The sequence below is a fragment of the Vanacampus margaritifer genome, chromosome 2 (genome assembly GCF_051991255.1).
Source record: "Vanacampus margaritifer isolate UIUO_Vmar chromosome 2, RoL_Vmar_1.0, whole genome shotgun sequence".
Classification (NCBI taxonomy): domain Eukaryota; kingdom Metazoa; phylum Chordata; class Actinopteri; order Syngnathiformes; family Syngnathidae; genus Vanacampus; species Vanacampus margaritifer.
Window position 1 is genome coordinate 2,035,170 of NC_135433.1, and position 17,215 is coordinate 2,052,384.

A 17,215-nucleotide genomic window follows, 5' to 3' on the forward strand; every position below is an offset into this window, starting at 1 on the left:
TCTCAGCAGAGAAGCGGCTCACTTAAAACTGATTTAGACACATTTATGGAACACTATTTGAGAGAAATGCGCAGGTTGTGTACACAAAAAGCATTTCCTTTTCATTTCTACTTATAAAAATGGAGCAAAAGTTGCACCGTTTTAGTTCCGCGTACGACTTGTTTTCCATGAGAAAGTCTTCCGGTAGATAAGCGCAGCAGCGCCCTCTGCTGCTCGAGCGCCTCACGGCAGCCTGGCGTAACTGCGGCGTCCCTGCACGCACTTTCCCACTTCGGCGTTCCGCGGCAAGAACGTGACGAACACACACACTTTGTCAAAATGGTGAGTCTGTGTCGACTCGTGTTGTCTTGATGTACGCACCGAACGATTTGTCGTGGCTTTTCAGTCGCTAAGATTTAAAAAAAGAATATATATATTCTCTACGTCGGTGTTGTAGGGACGCAACAAGCGCATATAGAGCCAGTTAGGTGTGTGTATGCGCATATATTGACATGTGTGTGTGTGGCGGACTTGGATGACGATGCGTGATGGTATGTGCGCCCGTGTGTTGGATCCAGTCATTTAAAATAATGAAGAAAAAGAACCCAAAAACGATGCTAGGCTGTGCCCTCGGCCTACTTTCCTCACTGACGTCCATAGCAAAGCACTCTTTTTTTTTTTTTTTTTTTATAAATGTCGCAGCAGAGCGTCATATCAAAGTCAAAACATGTTTACTAAACGGCAACTCGGGGTCACGCGCGTTCATAACATAACGTGATTAAAATAGAATGAGACGGTTGCATAAATGCAGGACGTCGTGTGTACTGCGCATTTTATTTCACCTTCAAATGAGACTTTCTTTCATCGCGGCAAGCGGATTAAATAAAGTTCGTGTTGTTGTCCAAACAAAGACGTCGCTTACTACATGTATGTGTGACGTCATATGACACACTTGCAAATGAGGAATTGTGCCAAATGTTTGCGTTAAAGTGCTCAGTCTTGATTGACACGGTCAAGCTGTTCATTCAATCTTCTGTTTATTGTCACGTTATCAAACACGAGGCCCAAGGGCCAGGGCAGGCCCATGACGTCATTTGACATGGCGCACTAAAGCAAATGAGTGTGTAACTAATCTGTCTACTTTGATTTGTGCTCAAATATATACGAAAATTGCACAATTTCATTTTAACAATAAGATATTACAATCATTTTTGAAAACAATGATAATGTAATTGAACACCAATGAAACTGTTTTAAGATGATAACGAGGTGATTCGAGTTACCCAAAGAAAATCCAACCAAATTGCAGGAACCCAGATTCAAAACCCCGAACCTCAGAACTGTGAGGCAGTTGTGCTAAGCACCTTTAGACCACCTTGCAAACTATAACTACAATTAACTCATTCACTGCCATTGACGGCTATAGACGTCAAAAATTCATTTGAACTATTTTTGTTACTACTTTTGTTAACAAGAGTATGAAAACCTAAATTTTTTTACTGTACATTTAGAACAAATTAAATTTGTAATCAATCGCGAGTTAACTACTAAAGTTATGCAATTAATTACGATTAAAAACTTTAATCACCTACGCCCAAATTTTTTTATATTTTATTTCTTTTTTTAATTCATTCACTGCCGTTGACGGCTATAAACGTCAAAAATTTATTTTAACTATTTCTATTAGTTCAACATTTTTGCCACTTTTGTTTATGAGAGTATGAAAACCTATAATTTTTTATTGTACATTTAAAACAGATATCAAATTTGTGATTAATCGTGAGTTAACTAGTGAAATCATGCGATTAATTTAAAAGGCTTTTTTTAAATTCATTGCCTCTTGCCCCTAATTTTTAATAATCTTTTTTTTTAATGAATTTATGGCAGTGAATGAGTTAATAAACGCAGATTATTACATTGCCATCTGGCTATCAGAACTGAACATTATTATCTTTGTAAACAAAAAGTCGCAATAGATAGTTTAACATTACATTGTGCAATTGTGAAAATACGTTTTTTTTATATATATATCACACACAAAAGTTAGTACACTTCTCACATATTTTTGCAAATATTAAAAGTCTTTTCATGGTACAGCACTGAAAAAATGAGACTTTGACACAATTAAAAGTAGTCAGTGTACAGTTCATATAACATTGTAAATGTATTGTTCCCTCGAAATAACTCAAAAACTGCAATTAGTTAAACCCCTTGCAACAAAAGTGAGTACACCCCTAAGTGAAAATGTCCAAATTCAGCAGTTATTTCCCCTCCCACTCATTTTTTTTTTTTACGCGTGATTAATAATGACCTCCCCTTAACTGCAAAGCCTGTACTGGGAAAATCATCCATGTCAAAATTTAGCAGTAATACATTTAATAATAATGCATATTTTGTGGAGAATGGGGTCAAGTTGCATTTTACAATTTTAAAAATGTGCAGAATTTCACAAGTTACTTGATGTTAAACATTAGATCGCTCTTAATATAAACAGAAAAATGCACTGAGCTGTCTCCAACGTCTTACGAATGCAATTATGCCATCTAGTGGCAGAAAAATGACCAACACAAATCAATATCATATTAGTTTTTTTACAGTACAGTACGTCTTTTTAAAAAAAATTTACAGTACGTCTTTTTAATTTTAACTCCATTTTCTGAATTATTATATTACTCTATCAATGACTAAAAAATGGCAGCCATATTTCTATTAGATTAACATTTTTCCACTTTTATGTTAACAAGATTCTGAAAACTTAGAAAAAAGATTTAACTGTACATTTTATTGTACATTTAGAATATAAAATTTGCGATTAATAATGAATCTACTATTGAACTCATCCGATTAATTACGATTAAAAAAAATTATCGCCTGACACCCCTATTTTAAAAAAAAAATCATTTTACATACATGAGACCTTAATACTGTAACTAAAAGCAGCCGTGTGCATGATAGTGAACAGTAAAGACTTACTATATGGTCCAACCTACTGTGATATTTTTAATCTCTCTGACTTGAAATTTCACAAGGAACTTGAAATAAATTGATCAAACTGTAAATTATTTACTACCATTATTTTTTTTGAAATGTGCCTTTTAATGTTACGTAAGCTCAGTTTCAAGTGAACCAAAAACTTCTTAGTGATAGTTTGTAATGAGAGTAATATAGTTTTTATGCATTTTTCTGACCTGCAACAAAAATAATAAATGCAGTATAAAAAATATTTAAAAAAAACGAGTACTGTATAAGGTGGCGGGTCGTAATTAATGATGGCCTCAGGCATATACTCTGACTTCCATGTTTTTGTGATGTTTACGTATAATGGTTAAAATTGGGTGAATTTAAGGCTTTATATATGTTTTTTTTTCTGTTAACATTGATTAATAATTGTTCACACAGCAAAAGTCTGCAGCCAGTGAACTAAGTTACGACGTTAGTCTTAGTCGTCATTGCCAGCCTGATAGATTCAGTTTCCAAATGACTTTCTTTTTATAACTCAACTTGGAACACTTTTGGCGACCGAGCGGACATGAACGAAAAGATGAGAGATTGAAATGCACGTCGTCCATTTTGAAGTCAACGCAAGGATGCGTCCGTGCGCCCAACCAGGTGAACTTCACGGTGGACCAGATCCGAGCCATCATGGACAAGAAGTCCAACATCAGGAACATGTCGGTGATCGCCCACGTGGACCACGGCAAGTCCACGCTGACCGACTCGCTGGTGTCCAAGGCGGGCATCATCGCCTCGTCCCGCGCCGGAGAGACGCGCTTCACGGACACGCGCAAAGACGAGCAAGAGCGCTGCATCACCATCAAGTCCACGTAGGCGCCTCCGGTTCTGGATTGCCGTGTTCATCGGCGGTTCGCCTCATTTATGTGGAATATAGCAAATGGATCACATCAAATTATAGACTGGCAAATCCAGGTCCAGAAAGTAAAAAGCCTGCCACAGTTACACTTTAGCTAGCCCCAGGTGCTAGCTAGCTTAGCTCCCTAGCTAGCTCCCATGGTGCTTGTTTACCTGCTATCTAGCTAGCTAGCATCAAGGGCTAAAGCCAAACTCTGGCAGCCTTTTAACTTTCTGGACGTGGATTTGCCACCTCTGAAGTGCTATTTTTCTTCATTTTAACAAAGGGTGTCAAAATTAGAGCGTTCATTTTGAGTTAATTTAAAGTTCCTTTAACACCGCAAATTTTTTTAATGAGCGCCTCTTACTTGAAAAGCCTGTACTGGAGGAATTGCAGTCGCAACGCAGCAGACACGTCCAGGTCAACATTTAGCAATAATAAGTTAAACAATATTGCATATATTTGTGGAGACTGGGGTCAAGTTGTATTTTACAATTTAAAAAATGTGCAGAATTTCACAAGTTACTTGATGTTAAAGATGAGATAGCTCGTAATATGAAAATAAAAATGCACTGAGCTGTCACTCAATTTTATGAATTATTATGACATTACTGTATCAATGGCTTCTATTAGTTGAACATTTTCTCACTTTTATGTTAACAAGAGTATGAAAACTTTTATTGTACATTTAAAACAGATATAAAATGTGCGATTAATCGTGAGTTCACTATTGAAGTCATGTGATTAATTACGATTAAAAAAAATGCCTGACACCCCTAAAAAATATATATATATATTTTTTTATTTTTGGGGGGAGGGGTGTGCTGAAACAGATTAATGGAATTATGACTGGAGATAGACCAATATGTTTTTTTTTTCAGGGCCGATACTGATTATTAGTAGTTAAGGATGGCGAGAGCCGATATTGATTTTCACTAAAAGAGCAAATATTGGCATCAAAATTTAAAAAAAATACAAACTCCAGCTCTTAATGATTTTTTTTCAGCATATGTTTATTGAGCAACTTTTCGGGTCTATAAAATATTGTAGAGTAAAAAAAAAAAAAAAAACTTAGTCAATAGCTCCCTATTGTTTGTTTGTTTTTACACTAAATAAAGTTTTCCCAAATTTCAAAAATATCCAAAGTTTAAAAATTGTAGATAGAATTGAGATTTCCAGGGTCAGCAGCGTCTTTGAAAATGGAAAGAATGAGTTCCCTGAAGTTAAGGCATTTTAAAACGGATCTATTATCGGTGGTGTGATTCTTCAAAATGGCCGACATTCGTGAAAATGGTGAAAATCGGCGCCGCTAATGCTTCCGTCCCTGCTGATGGCGTTTTCTGTTGGCGTGCCGGCAGGGCCATCTCCTTGTACTACGAGCTGGACGACAACGACTTGGCCTTCATCAAGCAGTGCAAGGACGGAAGCGGCTTCCTCATCAACCTCATCGATTCTCCGGGTCACGTCGACTTCTCGTCTGAGGTGACGGCGGCCCTCAGGGTGACCGACGGAGCCTTGGTGGTGGTGGACTGCGTCTCGGGTCAGTCTCCTTCAACCGCCGCCTCCCGCCCGCCTGCGCTCGAACCTCCTCACGCCGCTCGTCTGCCGTGGCAGGCGTGTGCGTGCAGACGGAGACGGTCCTGCGGCAGGCCATCGCTGAGCGCATCAAGCCGGTTCTGATGATGAACAAAATGGACCGGGCCTTGCTGGAACTTCAGCTGGAGACGGACGAGCTCTACGGGACCTTCCAGCGAATTATCGAGAACGTCAATGTCATCATTTCCACCTACGGGGAGGACGAGGGCGGACCCATGGGCAACATCCTGGTAAGATGGGCCGCAATGTTGATTTGGAGCGGCGCCGGCCGCGGCGTTACGCTGGACTGGACGCTCGCTGGCTCGGGTCCGGATGTTAGCCGTGTCTGCTTTTTCATCTTAAAAGGTCCAACATTCCAGCACAACTGTGGACTCTGGTTAGTTAGCATTGATGGGAGAGCGAGAGAGAGGGGGGGGAGAGAGAGGGGGGGTGTGGACAGAGGGGAAGATAGTGGGGGGAGATAGTGGGGGGGTAGTGGGGGGAGAGAGAGGGGAAGATAGTGGGGATGGGAGAGAGAGAGGGATAGAGAGGGGGAAATAGTGGGGGGGGGAGAAAACGGAAGATAGTAGGGGAAAGAGGGGGGAGGGATGGACAGAGGGAAAGACAGTGGGGATGGGAGAGAGAGAGAGAGAGGGGGGAAATAGTGTGGGGAGGGAGGCAAAGATAGTGGGGGGGGAAAGAGGGGGGAAGAAAGAGAATGGAGAGGGGAGGGAGAGATAGTGGGGAGGGGAGAGGGGGAGAGAGAGTTGGAGAGAGGGAGATAGTGGGGGGGACAAAGGGGAAGAAAGAGAACAGAGAGGGAGAGGGGGGATGGAGAGAGGGGGAGATAGTGGGGGGAGAGTGAGAGAGAGGGCGAGATAGTGGGGGGGGTGGAGAGAGAAAGGGGAGATAGTGGGGGGGAGAGAGATAGAGAGAGGGGGGCTTTATGGACAGAGGGCGAAATAGTGGGGGGAGGGAGCGAGAGAGAGCAAGGGGGGGAGGGGAGAGAGTAAGAGAGAGGGGGAGATTTGAAATTAGAGAAAGATAAGAAATTGTAGAGAGAGGTTAGAAATTAGATGTCAGTGTTGACTTGACAAATTTCAATGTCATTTTATAAACATAAAAAAAAAAGACAATTGTAGTTTATTTTTTATTTTTCAACTACAATGCGGACAATTTTCAATTTGCAAATTTACTCCCATTTGATATTTTTCAAGAATAAATAGCTTGGAAATTACTCACCAGTTACTCCATACTTGAGTTGTCGTTTTTTTTTTTTTTCACATAATACTTACTCTTACTGAAGTAATTACTTGGATTACTGTAAAGTAAAAGTACCGTTAAGTACATTTCTTCGCTGTTTGTATGATTACTTTTGGATTTGAAAACTGCAAAGTGTCATTATAAAATCCCAAATATCAAATCAATGAAAATAAATGTCACGTAGCAACCACCCCCCCCCCTCCCCCCAAATAAAAAGGCGTGTCTTCTTGTGGTCAGATCGACCCGGTGGTCGGCACCGTGGGCTTCGGTTCCGGTCTGCACGGTTGGGCCTTCACGCTCAAGCAGTTTGCCGACATGTACGTGGCCAAGTTTGTTGCCAAAGGAGAAGCCGAGATGAGCGCGGGCCACAGGTGCAAGAAAGTGGAGGACATGATGAAGAAGCTGTGGGGCGACAGGTAAAAAAAAACTGCCGTCGAACCTTTCCAACCTTTCCACGTGCAACCGCTGCCGCATTGAAGCGCTCATCGTCGTGTGCCGCTTGCAGATACGTCGATCCGAGCACCGGCAAGTTCAGCAAGACCGCGTCGGGACCCGATGGCCAGAAATATCCTCGCTCCTTTTGCCAGTTTATTTTGGACCCCATCTTTAAAGTGAGGCCGCCTCCTTTAAATGGCGCGCGGACCGACTCCCATTCCGACCGCGGGTTCAATTTGTCCCCGCCAGGTGTTTGACGCCATCATGAATTTCAAGAAGGACGAGACGGCCAAACTGATGGAGAAGCTGGACATCAAGCTGGATTCGGAGGACAAAGAAAAGGAAGGCAAGCCGCTGCTGAAGGCGGTGATGCGGCGCTGGCTGCCCGCCGGCGAAGCTCTGCTCCAGATGATCACCATCCACCTGCCCTCGCCCGTCACCGCTCAGAAGTACCGCTGCGAGCTGCTCTACGAGGGCCCGGGAGACGATGAGGTCGCCATGGGTCCGTTGGAGATCAAAGCGAGACAAGTATCGGCGACGAGATTCGGCAAAATGCGGAATATCGGCGCCGATAATCGGAACCCGGCCGATAATCGTTCTATCCCTACAAAATTTGGCCTTTTAGTGACAATGGATATTGACTCCAAATATCGGCGTCCTTGACTGCTAATAATCGGTAATGTACGAGGGCCTGGGAGACAATGAGGTCCGTTGGAGATGAAAATGCTAAAAGTATCGGCTGGGTTGATTATCGGCGCTGATATTTGTCAAAATGCTGAATATCGGCGCCCATAATCGGCCCAGTCAACAAACATTCTATCCCGAAAAAATTTGACCTTTTAGTGACAATGGATATTGACTCCAAATATCGGTTATCGGCGTCCTTGACTGCTAATAATTATCGTACGAGGGCCTGGGAGATGATGAGGCCGCCATGGGTCCGTTGGAGGTCAAAGTGCGACAAGTATCGGCGCCGATATTCATCAAAATGCTGAATATTGGCATCAATAATCGGCCCAGCCAATAATTATTCCATCCCTACAAAATTTGACCTTTCAGTGAAAATGAATATCCACTCCAAATATCGGTTATCGGCGTCCTTGACTGCTAATAATCATTATCGTACGAGGGCTGGGAGACGATGAGGCCGCCATGGGTCTGGTAAAGGTTCAAAGCGCGACAAGTATCGGCGCTGATATTCATCAAAATGCTGCATATCGGCGCCAACAATCGGTCCAGCCAATATTTGTTCTATCCCTACAAAATTTGACCTTTTAGTGAAAATGAATATCGACTCCAAATATCGGTTATCGGCATCCTTGACTGCTAATAATCGGTATCAGTATCGTACGAGGGCCCGGGAGACGATGAGGCCGCCATGGGTCCGTGGGAGATCAAACTACTACAAGTATCGGCGCCGATATTCATCAAAATGCTGAATATCGGCGCGATAATCAGCCCAGCCGATAATTGTTCTGTCCATACTATATTTGACCTTTGAGTGAAAATGAATATCGACTCCAAATATTGGTTATCGGCATCCTTGAGTGTTAATAATCGGTATCGGTATTGTACGAGGGCCCAGGAGACGATGAAGCCGCCATGGGTCCGGTGGAGATCAGAGCGTTACAAGTATCGGCGCCGATATTCATCAAAATGCTGAATATCGGCGCCAATAATCGGCCGATCTGATCGGTCTATCCCTACAATATTTTCCGTTTTAGTGAAAATGAATACCAGCTCCAAATATCGGTTATCGGCAACCAGGGCTACTAATAATCGGTATCGGCCTTGAAAAAGCCGTATGGGTCTACCTGTAACCAAAAGCATGTGAAGAGTTTGGTGACAGCTCGTTGTGTTTTTGCAGGTGTGAAGAATTGCGATCCCAAAGGTCCTCTGATGATGTACATCTCCAAGATGGTCCCGACCAGCGACAAGGGTCGCTTTTACGCATTCGGCCGCGTGTTTTCCGGATGCGTGTCCACGGGCCAGAAGGTGCGCATCATGGGGCCTAACTTCACCCCTGGGAAGAAAGAAGATCTCTATATCAAGCCCATCCAAAGGTCAGCACATTTACATGAAAAGAAATACAAGAAATAAATATGCTGCAAGATTTTCTCAACAAGTCTGCAATGTTTTTGGATCCAGGACCATCTTAATGATGGGCAGGTACGTGGAGCCTATCGAAGATGTTCCATGTGGCAACATTGTAGGACTTGTTGGGGTGGACCAGTTCCTGGTGAAGACGGGGACCATCACCACTTTTGAACAAGTACTTTTTCACCTCCGGGTCACACGTACTCGCGGGGGGCAAAAACTCAATTGCAACTGCTCAAGAAGCCGGTTAGGTGACTTCAGCTATCTGTGGCTTTTTAGTGCCTCTCCTTTGGCTCCCTGTGGAGCGCAAAATTAAAAATTTTTTTTTTTTACATATTTATCTAAATTTTTTTAGATAAAACATTATCTGATTGAATTAACGATTTAGATTTTTTTTTAATGTCTAACTAATTATTCAAAAAATGTCAAAGTCCAAATTTGTAAGTCAGTAAAAGAGACAAAAGGTAGCTAAAAGTATATATATTTTTAAATAAATACCTAAAAATGTCCAAAAAGTGACCATAAAACATCCAAAAAGAGCAAAAAAATACCATATAATGTACTCAAAATTGCCCAAAAAGTCAGAACATTAAAAAAAAAAAAAGCTGAATTTATTTTTCATATAGTAGCTATAACATTTACAACAACAAAAGAAAGGCAGAAAATTACCATAAAAAGTTTTTGGGATTGCCCAAAAAAATCAGAAAATTCATTACGATATTGATTAATCAATTACTTGTTGATAGCTTTACTGTTGATATGCTGAAACCAGAGGATTTGGACAATTTTAAATAAAAAATGGCTCCAAACGATTACTTGATTTTTGAAATAGTTGTCGATAAACTTGATAATCGATTACTCGTCAATTAATTTTGACAGCGCTACTGTTGATATGCTGAAATCATAGGATTTGGACAATTTTAAATTAAAAAAATGGCTCCAAACGATTACTCGATCATTAAAATAGTTTTCAATGAACTTGATAATCGATGACTTGTTGATAGCTTTACTGTTGATATGCTAAAACCAGAGGATTTGGACAATTTTAAATAAATAAAAAATGGCTCCAAATGATTACTCGATTATTGAAATAGTTGTTGATTAACTTGATAATCGATTAATTTTGACAGCGCTACTGTTGATATGCTGAAACCAGAGGATTTAGACAATTTTAAATAAAAATAAAAAAACGTCCCCAAACGATTACTTGATTATTAAAATAGTTTTCGATGAACTTGATAATCAATGACTTGTTGATAGCGTTACTGCTGATATGCTGAAACCAGAGGATTTGGACAATTTTAAATAAATAAAAAATGGCTCCAAATGATTACTAGATTATTGAAATAGTTTTCAATTAACTTAATAATCGATTACTTGTTGATAGCTTTACTGTTGATATGCTGAAAACATAGGATTTGGACAATTTGAAATAAAAAATGCTCTCCAAACGATGACTCGATTATAAAAATAGCTGTCGACTAGTAATTTTGTCAGCTCTAATGATTTGCTGTCCCGTTGATGGCATGTCTGTCGTCTACTCATTGGGGTAACCCAGCCATCCTTTTGTCCAAAGTCCAAACTCAGCAGCGAGCGTGTGCCCCCCGCAGGCCCACAACATGAGGGTGATGAAGTTCAGCGTCAGTCCCGTGGTCCGAGTTGCCGTGGAGGCCAAGAACCCGGCCGACTTGCCCAAGCTGGTGGAGGGTTTGAAGCGCCTGGCCAAGTCGGACCCCATGGTGCAGTGCATCATCGAAGAGTCCGGGGAGCACATCATCGCCGGCGCGGGAGAGCTGCACCTGGAGATCTGCCTCAAGGACTTGGAGGAGGACCACGCCTGCATTCCGCTCAAGGTGACACACGGGAGGCGGCGTACAAACTCGGCAAAATGTCTTCCTTTCACTTTTGCAAAAAAAAAAATTCCCCCCTCCAATTCCAGAAATCGGACCCAGTTGTGTCCTACCGGGAGACCGTTTCAGAGGAATCGGACCAGATGTGTCTCTCCAAGTCCCCCAACAAGCACAATCGTCTCTTCATGAAATGTCGCCCCTTCCCCGACGGCCTGGCCGAAGACATCGAGAAGGGCGACGTGACGGCCCGTCAGGAGCTGAAGGCTCGCGCCCGCTACCTGGCCGACAAGTACGAGTGGGAGGTGACGGAAGCCAGGAAGATCTGGTGCTTCGGCCCCGACGGCAGCGGGCCCAACCTGCTCATAGACGTCACCAAGGGGGTCCAGTACCTCAACGAGATTAAGGACAGCGTGGTGGCGGGTTTCCAGTGGGCCACCAAAGAGGTCCACGTTCATTCGTTCATGATCTAATCAATTAATCCATTGAATTCACTGCCATTGACGGCTATAGATGTCAACAATTCACTTTATTTCTAGAAGTTAAAAAAAAATCCACTATTGTTAACTCTTTGACTGCCAGACGTTTTCAGAAACGGGATGTCGCCAGTGCCAGCCGATTTAAGCATTTTGAGTGATCTTTCAAGGTCCACAGAAAATGTTGTGTTTGGACTATGGAAACACACATACTACCAAATGAAAGATTGGACTCTCATCTTTCATCAGAAAAAAAAGTTTGTTTCTACCTTATTCCGTTCTTCAGTAATCAACAATAGAAAATGGTTACTTTCACCGAATTTCTGTTTTGAAACAAAAAGCGGAGAAAACAAGCTTTTTGTGAAACGATGTTATTTGATGCACTCTAGTGAATTGTACACTTCTTTTTGTCCATGAATGATGCCACAAACACCTAAATAGTGCTTTACTTCTGTAATACACCACCACCAACAATGAAAAAGTGTTGTTAGTTTGCAAAATACGTTTATTTCCATTCAACAGTGTAACAATTTGACAAAACAATTTCGCTAACTATTTACAAATGGGTGCAACTGTGGTACTACTTACAATTATGTGGATGTTTCAAATACAGTTTTTCTTTTTGTAACACTGCCCTGCGTGCAAGGAGACGCAGCAGGATTTGCATAACAGATTAGTTTCACTTTCGCTTTGTCCGTTTCGCGTGCAGACGTTACACTTTCTTGACGGCCTTTTTTTGCGGGGAATAGCAAGTAGCAGACTGTACACACTCCTCCGATGAATATGCATTGGACTCGGGGCACTCTTCGTCGTCCGATCGAACCTCCGCCTGAGCGTGCTCGGTTGTGCTCCGCGTTATGACGTCGTCATAGCCGCCGTGTCAACGCTTGCAACTTCGCCGTCAACCTCGGATTCACCATCATCATCATCGATGATGATCATCGTCGTCATCAATGTACTATTTTGGTCGATGCCTTTCATCTTGTAATTGTAGAGCTGCTTGCAAACGGGCGCCTTGTCCGTTTCCTCCTCCATCTAGCTCCCCCCACGTCTCCTACTGCCGCGTCAATGCTTTCCAACCACGGAGTCACCATCATCATCATCATCATCATCGATGATGATCATCGTCGTCATCAATGTGCTCTTTATCGTTGGTCGATGCTTTTGGTCTGGAAAAAAACGGCTCGGGCGTGAGCTGCTTGCAAACCGGTCGCCATTTTTCCTTTGTCTTCCATTCTCATCTCCTGCTTGAAGCTCTAGCTCCGCCTCTACTGACGCACACCCGATCTTGTCAAAAGAGAGTCATCGCTGCCCTCTAGGGGCCAAAAATAGTCATTAGGCACAACAGACCTCCTTGAAACTTTCACCACAGCTCCGGAAGGCTTGCCCGCACCCGTTTCAAAAAAAAAATTTAAAAAAATTGGATGATGTCATTTAACGTCATTGGCAGCCCTCCGTAGGTTTTTACTTGACGTCTTTTAACATCAGTGGCAGTGAAAGAGTTAACAAAATTATGAAAACCTAGAAAAAAAATTGTATTGTACATTTACAACAGATATAAAGTTTGTGATTAATCGTGAGTTAACTAGAGAAGTCATCCGATTAATTATGATTAAAAAAAAATATTGCCGGACGCCCCTAATTTTTAATAATCTTTTTTTAAAGAAAAGATTATTTAAAAGAAATAATATTTTTTTAAAGAAAAGATTACAAATTTAAAAAATATATTATTTTTTTAAATAGAAAAAAATCTTGAAAATTAACAAAATAAATAATAATAAAAAATATTTTTTTAAAGAAAAGATGATTCAAAAATAATAATTAAAATTATTTACAAAAATAATTCAAATTATAAAAAAAAGATTAAAAATAATTAATAAAAATATTTTTTAAAGAAAAAATTAAAAAAAAGAAAATTAAAATATTTTGTTAAATAGAAAAGATTATTATTTTTTTTTTAATAGTTAATTTTTTTATAGAAAAGATTCCTTTTTTTTGATAATTAAACATTTTTTTATAGAAAAGATTATTAAAAATTAGGGGCGTCAGGCAATTAAAATTTGTAATCGTAAATAATTCAACTTCAACTTCAAGTGTATTTACTGACTGATGAAGTGTGATTTTGAAGCGCATTGACGAAGCGCTTGATTGCTAATTCCCGCAGGGTGCGCTGTGCGAGGAGAACATGCGCGCGGTCCGTTTTGACATCCACGACGTGACGCTGCACGCCGACGCCATCCACCGCGGCGGAGGACAGATCATCCCCACGGCGCGCCGCGTTCTGTACGCCTGCCAGCTGACGGCTCAGCCTCGCCTCATGGAGCCCGTCTACCTGGTGGAGATTCAGGTGAGGACAAGAAAGCGTCCCGTGGGCAGGCGGCGCCACTGACCCGCAAGGCCCTGAGCAGATTCCGTTGACATGTCGACACAGAGGCTGAAATCTGATTGGACAAAAAAAAAAAATCTACATCTAAACTCAATTTCGATTTTTTCCCAAGTATGTGATTTTTTTCATGCAAAGTGAACGGTACAATTCCAATTTTTTTCACACCACACCTGGACCTCTTTCGTACGTGGATATCAATCGGAAATGCACTGTGAACGCTCCTGTGTCCGATTCATACGTCATCAAAAGCCTGATATGCGCTCTGCGCGGGCGGGAGGGCTTGGAAGGGAGACTACGGACACGTCTGTGAATATATACAGGGTGACACCAAAAAAACAGTCAGCTACGGAAGAGGATTAGGATTAGGGCCAGCGAAGAAAGAGAGAAAAAAAAAAGTTTGGCAGGATTGGGACTTTAATCTCAGAATTCTGAATTTAAAGTGAGAGTTCTGAGAATAAAGCGAGAATTCAGACTTTAAATTCTGAATTCTGAGATTAAAGTCAGAATTCTGATTTGAGACGTCAGAATTCTGAGAATAAAGTCAGAATTCTGATTTTAAATTCTGAATTCTGAGATTAAAGTCAGAATTCTGAGAATAAAGTCAAAATTCTGAGAATAAAGCGAGAATTCTGACTTTAAATTCTGAATTCTGAGATTAAAGTCAGAATTCTCACTTTATTCTCAGAATTCTGACTTTAATCTCAGAATTCTGACTTTATTCTCAGAATTCTGACTTTAAATTCAGAATTCTGAGAATAAAGCGAGAATTCTGACTTTAAATTCTGAATTCTGAGATTAAAGTGAGAATTCTGAGAATAAAGTCAGAATTCCCACTTTAAATTCAGAATTCTGAGAATAAAGCGAGAATTCTGACTTTAAAGTCAGAATTCCCACTTTAAATTCTGAATTCTGAGATTAAATTCTGAATTCTGAGATTAAAGTCAGAATTCTGAGAATAAAGTCAGAATTCTGAGAATAAAGTCAGAATTCCCACTTTAAATTCTGAATTCTGAGATTAAAGTCAGAATTCTGACTTGAGACGTGAGAATCTTGAGAATAAAGCAAGAATCCTGCCAACCTTTTCTGTCTTCACTGGCCCTAATCCTCTTCCGTAGAAAGCTGTACAGCACAATTCTAGGGAGAAATATTCCAATGTACTTTCTCCCCATTGGTGTTTGATGCTGACATTTTCCCCTTTAGTGCCCTGAAGCAGTGGTGGGCGGGATCTACGGTGTTCTGAACAGGAAACGAGGTCACGTGTTTGAGGAATCGCAAGTGATCGGAACGCCCATGTTTGTGGTTAAAGCCTACCTGCCTGTCAACGAATCCTTCGGTAAGACTTTTAGTCACGGAAGATCATGCAACCCCTTTGGGACTTACAGAACACGAAATATTACAAGTTTACAGACTTATTGTACTTCTTTTTAAACCGATTTTATTGATTTGTTTTCTATCCATCTCCAAATCGTTCCATAAAGTCACCCACGCCTCAAAATGCACGTTTTTCAGTGTTGTTTGACCTCTTGGTTCTTGAAATTTATATTCCCGCTTCGGACGACGGCGTGTTAGGGGCACGTATAAATCTAAGCGTATGACGGTGTATTAGGACCATGTATAAATATTGGGGGGGGGGGGGGGGGGTGTTAATAGAGGAAAAAAACTCACAAATCTGCCACTTTATAAAGTCACAAATTTACAAGTTTTTTTTCTCACAAATTTGCCACTTTTTTTAAAGTGGCAAATTTATGATTTGTTTTTCTCACATCACTTTTTTTACCACTTTACATTCCCAGGATATTTTGGGTCAGCTAATCATTTCTTGTTTTGTACATTATTTGTGCTGTTTTGTATTTAACCACATCCAATACATTTTTAACAACCATCATATTATAAACAGTGTGTTTTCTGTGGTCCTTGTAACTAAACTAACTACTAACTAACTAAGCATTTTTGAAAAAACAAAAACTATTAAAATTTAACAAACCTTTAAATCCAACCCAAATTAAAACAATGACAAATCCAAAACTGTTATAAGCCTGTTGTGAAAGTTTGGCTGTCTCTAAGTGTCTCTGCTGTGTATACCAGCTCAGTGCCCTAGTGGTACAGTGTCCGCCCTGAGACTGGGAGGTCGTGGGTTCAATTTCCGGCCGGGTCATACCAAAGACTATAAAAATGGGACCCATTGCCGCTCTGCTTGACACTCGGCATTAAGGGTTGGAATTGGGAGGTTAGATCACCATATGATTCCCGAGCGCGGCTGCTGCTGCTGCTCACCACTCCCTCAGGGGATGGGTCAAATGCGGAGAACGAATTTCGCCCCACTTAGGTGGGTGTGACAATCAGTGGTTCTTATCTTATATTATCAACATTCAATTCGGAAACATTTTAATACACAAAATTGAAATGCTCTTACCAGTGTTTTTATTTTTATTTTTTTAAATACAATTGAAATGCATGATGTCAGTTTCAGTTCTGTAGAATGTGACTTGTGGTTTTCTTCCAGGGTTCACCGCTGACCTGCGCAGTAACACCGGGGGCCAAGCCTTCCCCCAGTGCGTGTTTGACCACTGGCAAATTCTCCAAGGTGACCCCAAAGACCCCGCCAGCAAACCCTTCCAAGTTGTTGCTGAGATCAGGAAGCGAAAAGGCCTCAAGGAGGGCATCCCCGCTCTGGACAACTACCTGGACAAATTGTAGCAACTTGCATCCGGTACACGTCCAACTCCATCACTAAATCTTAACCTTGTGGGCACTTTAAAAAAAAAATAATAATTGCACCCGCTTAAAAATTTGCACATCGAGTCCGACTTGAAGTCTCCACTTCAAAAACAAACAAAGCTTATGCGTGTGTTGTTGTAAGCTCGTGGGGGCCGTCTATTAATTTCACAGCAACAGTACACCAAGTGCCTAAGCCGAAGGTTCTGGGGAGAATTGGAGTAAAAGTGTTGAGATGCTCAATTCTCAATGCTCAAAAAAAAAAAAAAAAAAAAAAAAAAGGAGAGCAATGATGATGACATGTCAAATCAGTAAAATTACCGAATGAACAATACTGAGCTCGCCAGGGAAAAAAAAAAAAAAAAGATGCTCAATTCCTTGAACGAAGTCTTTGCCATCAGCCCGTTTCCTGTCATGTGACGCAACGGCTCGCTAAGGTGCGCTGCGACGCTGCTGCAATCGTGTCATAAGTGACGACTGCAAGCAAGAATGTTTCCCAATCGGTCAAGCTCGTCATTGAACTTCACTGATCGTAATGAATAAAATATTCAACTGCGGATGACTTGGCTTTTATTTTGAAAGTTCAAAAAAA

The 17,215-nt window shown here is 41.2% G+C and overlaps 1 protein-coding gene across 2 annotated transcripts; it reads left to right on the forward strand.

Annotated features, from left to right (window-relative positions):
- The first annotated feature begins 207 nt into the window (after positions 1 to 207).
- On the forward strand, positions 208 to 17,180 carry LOC144043537 (elongation factor 2b). 2 transcript variants are annotated; one of them, XM_077557277.1, is made up of 14 exons: positions 208 to 321; positions 3,589 to 3,803; positions 5,188 to 5,369; positions 5,444 to 5,655; positions 6,905 to 7,083; positions 7,173 to 7,278; positions 7,352 to 7,604; positions 8,970 to 9,165; positions 9,251 to 9,374; positions 10,810 to 11,052; positions 11,139 to 11,492; positions 13,687 to 13,869; positions 15,109 to 15,241; positions 16,412 to 17,180. In XM_077557277.1, the coding sequence occupies exons 1-14, from the start codon at positions 319 to 321 to the stop codon at positions 16,603 to 16,605; spliced, it is 2,577 nt and encodes an 858-aa protein (XP_077413403.1). In that variant the 5' UTR covers positions 208 to 318; the 3' UTR covers positions 16,606 to 17,180. The 2 variants fall into 2 exon arrangements, with proteins under 2 accessions (XP_077413403.1, XP_077413404.1); XM_077557278.1 differs by lacking the exon at positions 3,589 to 3,803.
- The last annotated feature ends 35 nt before the right edge of the window (positions 17,181 to 17,215 follow it).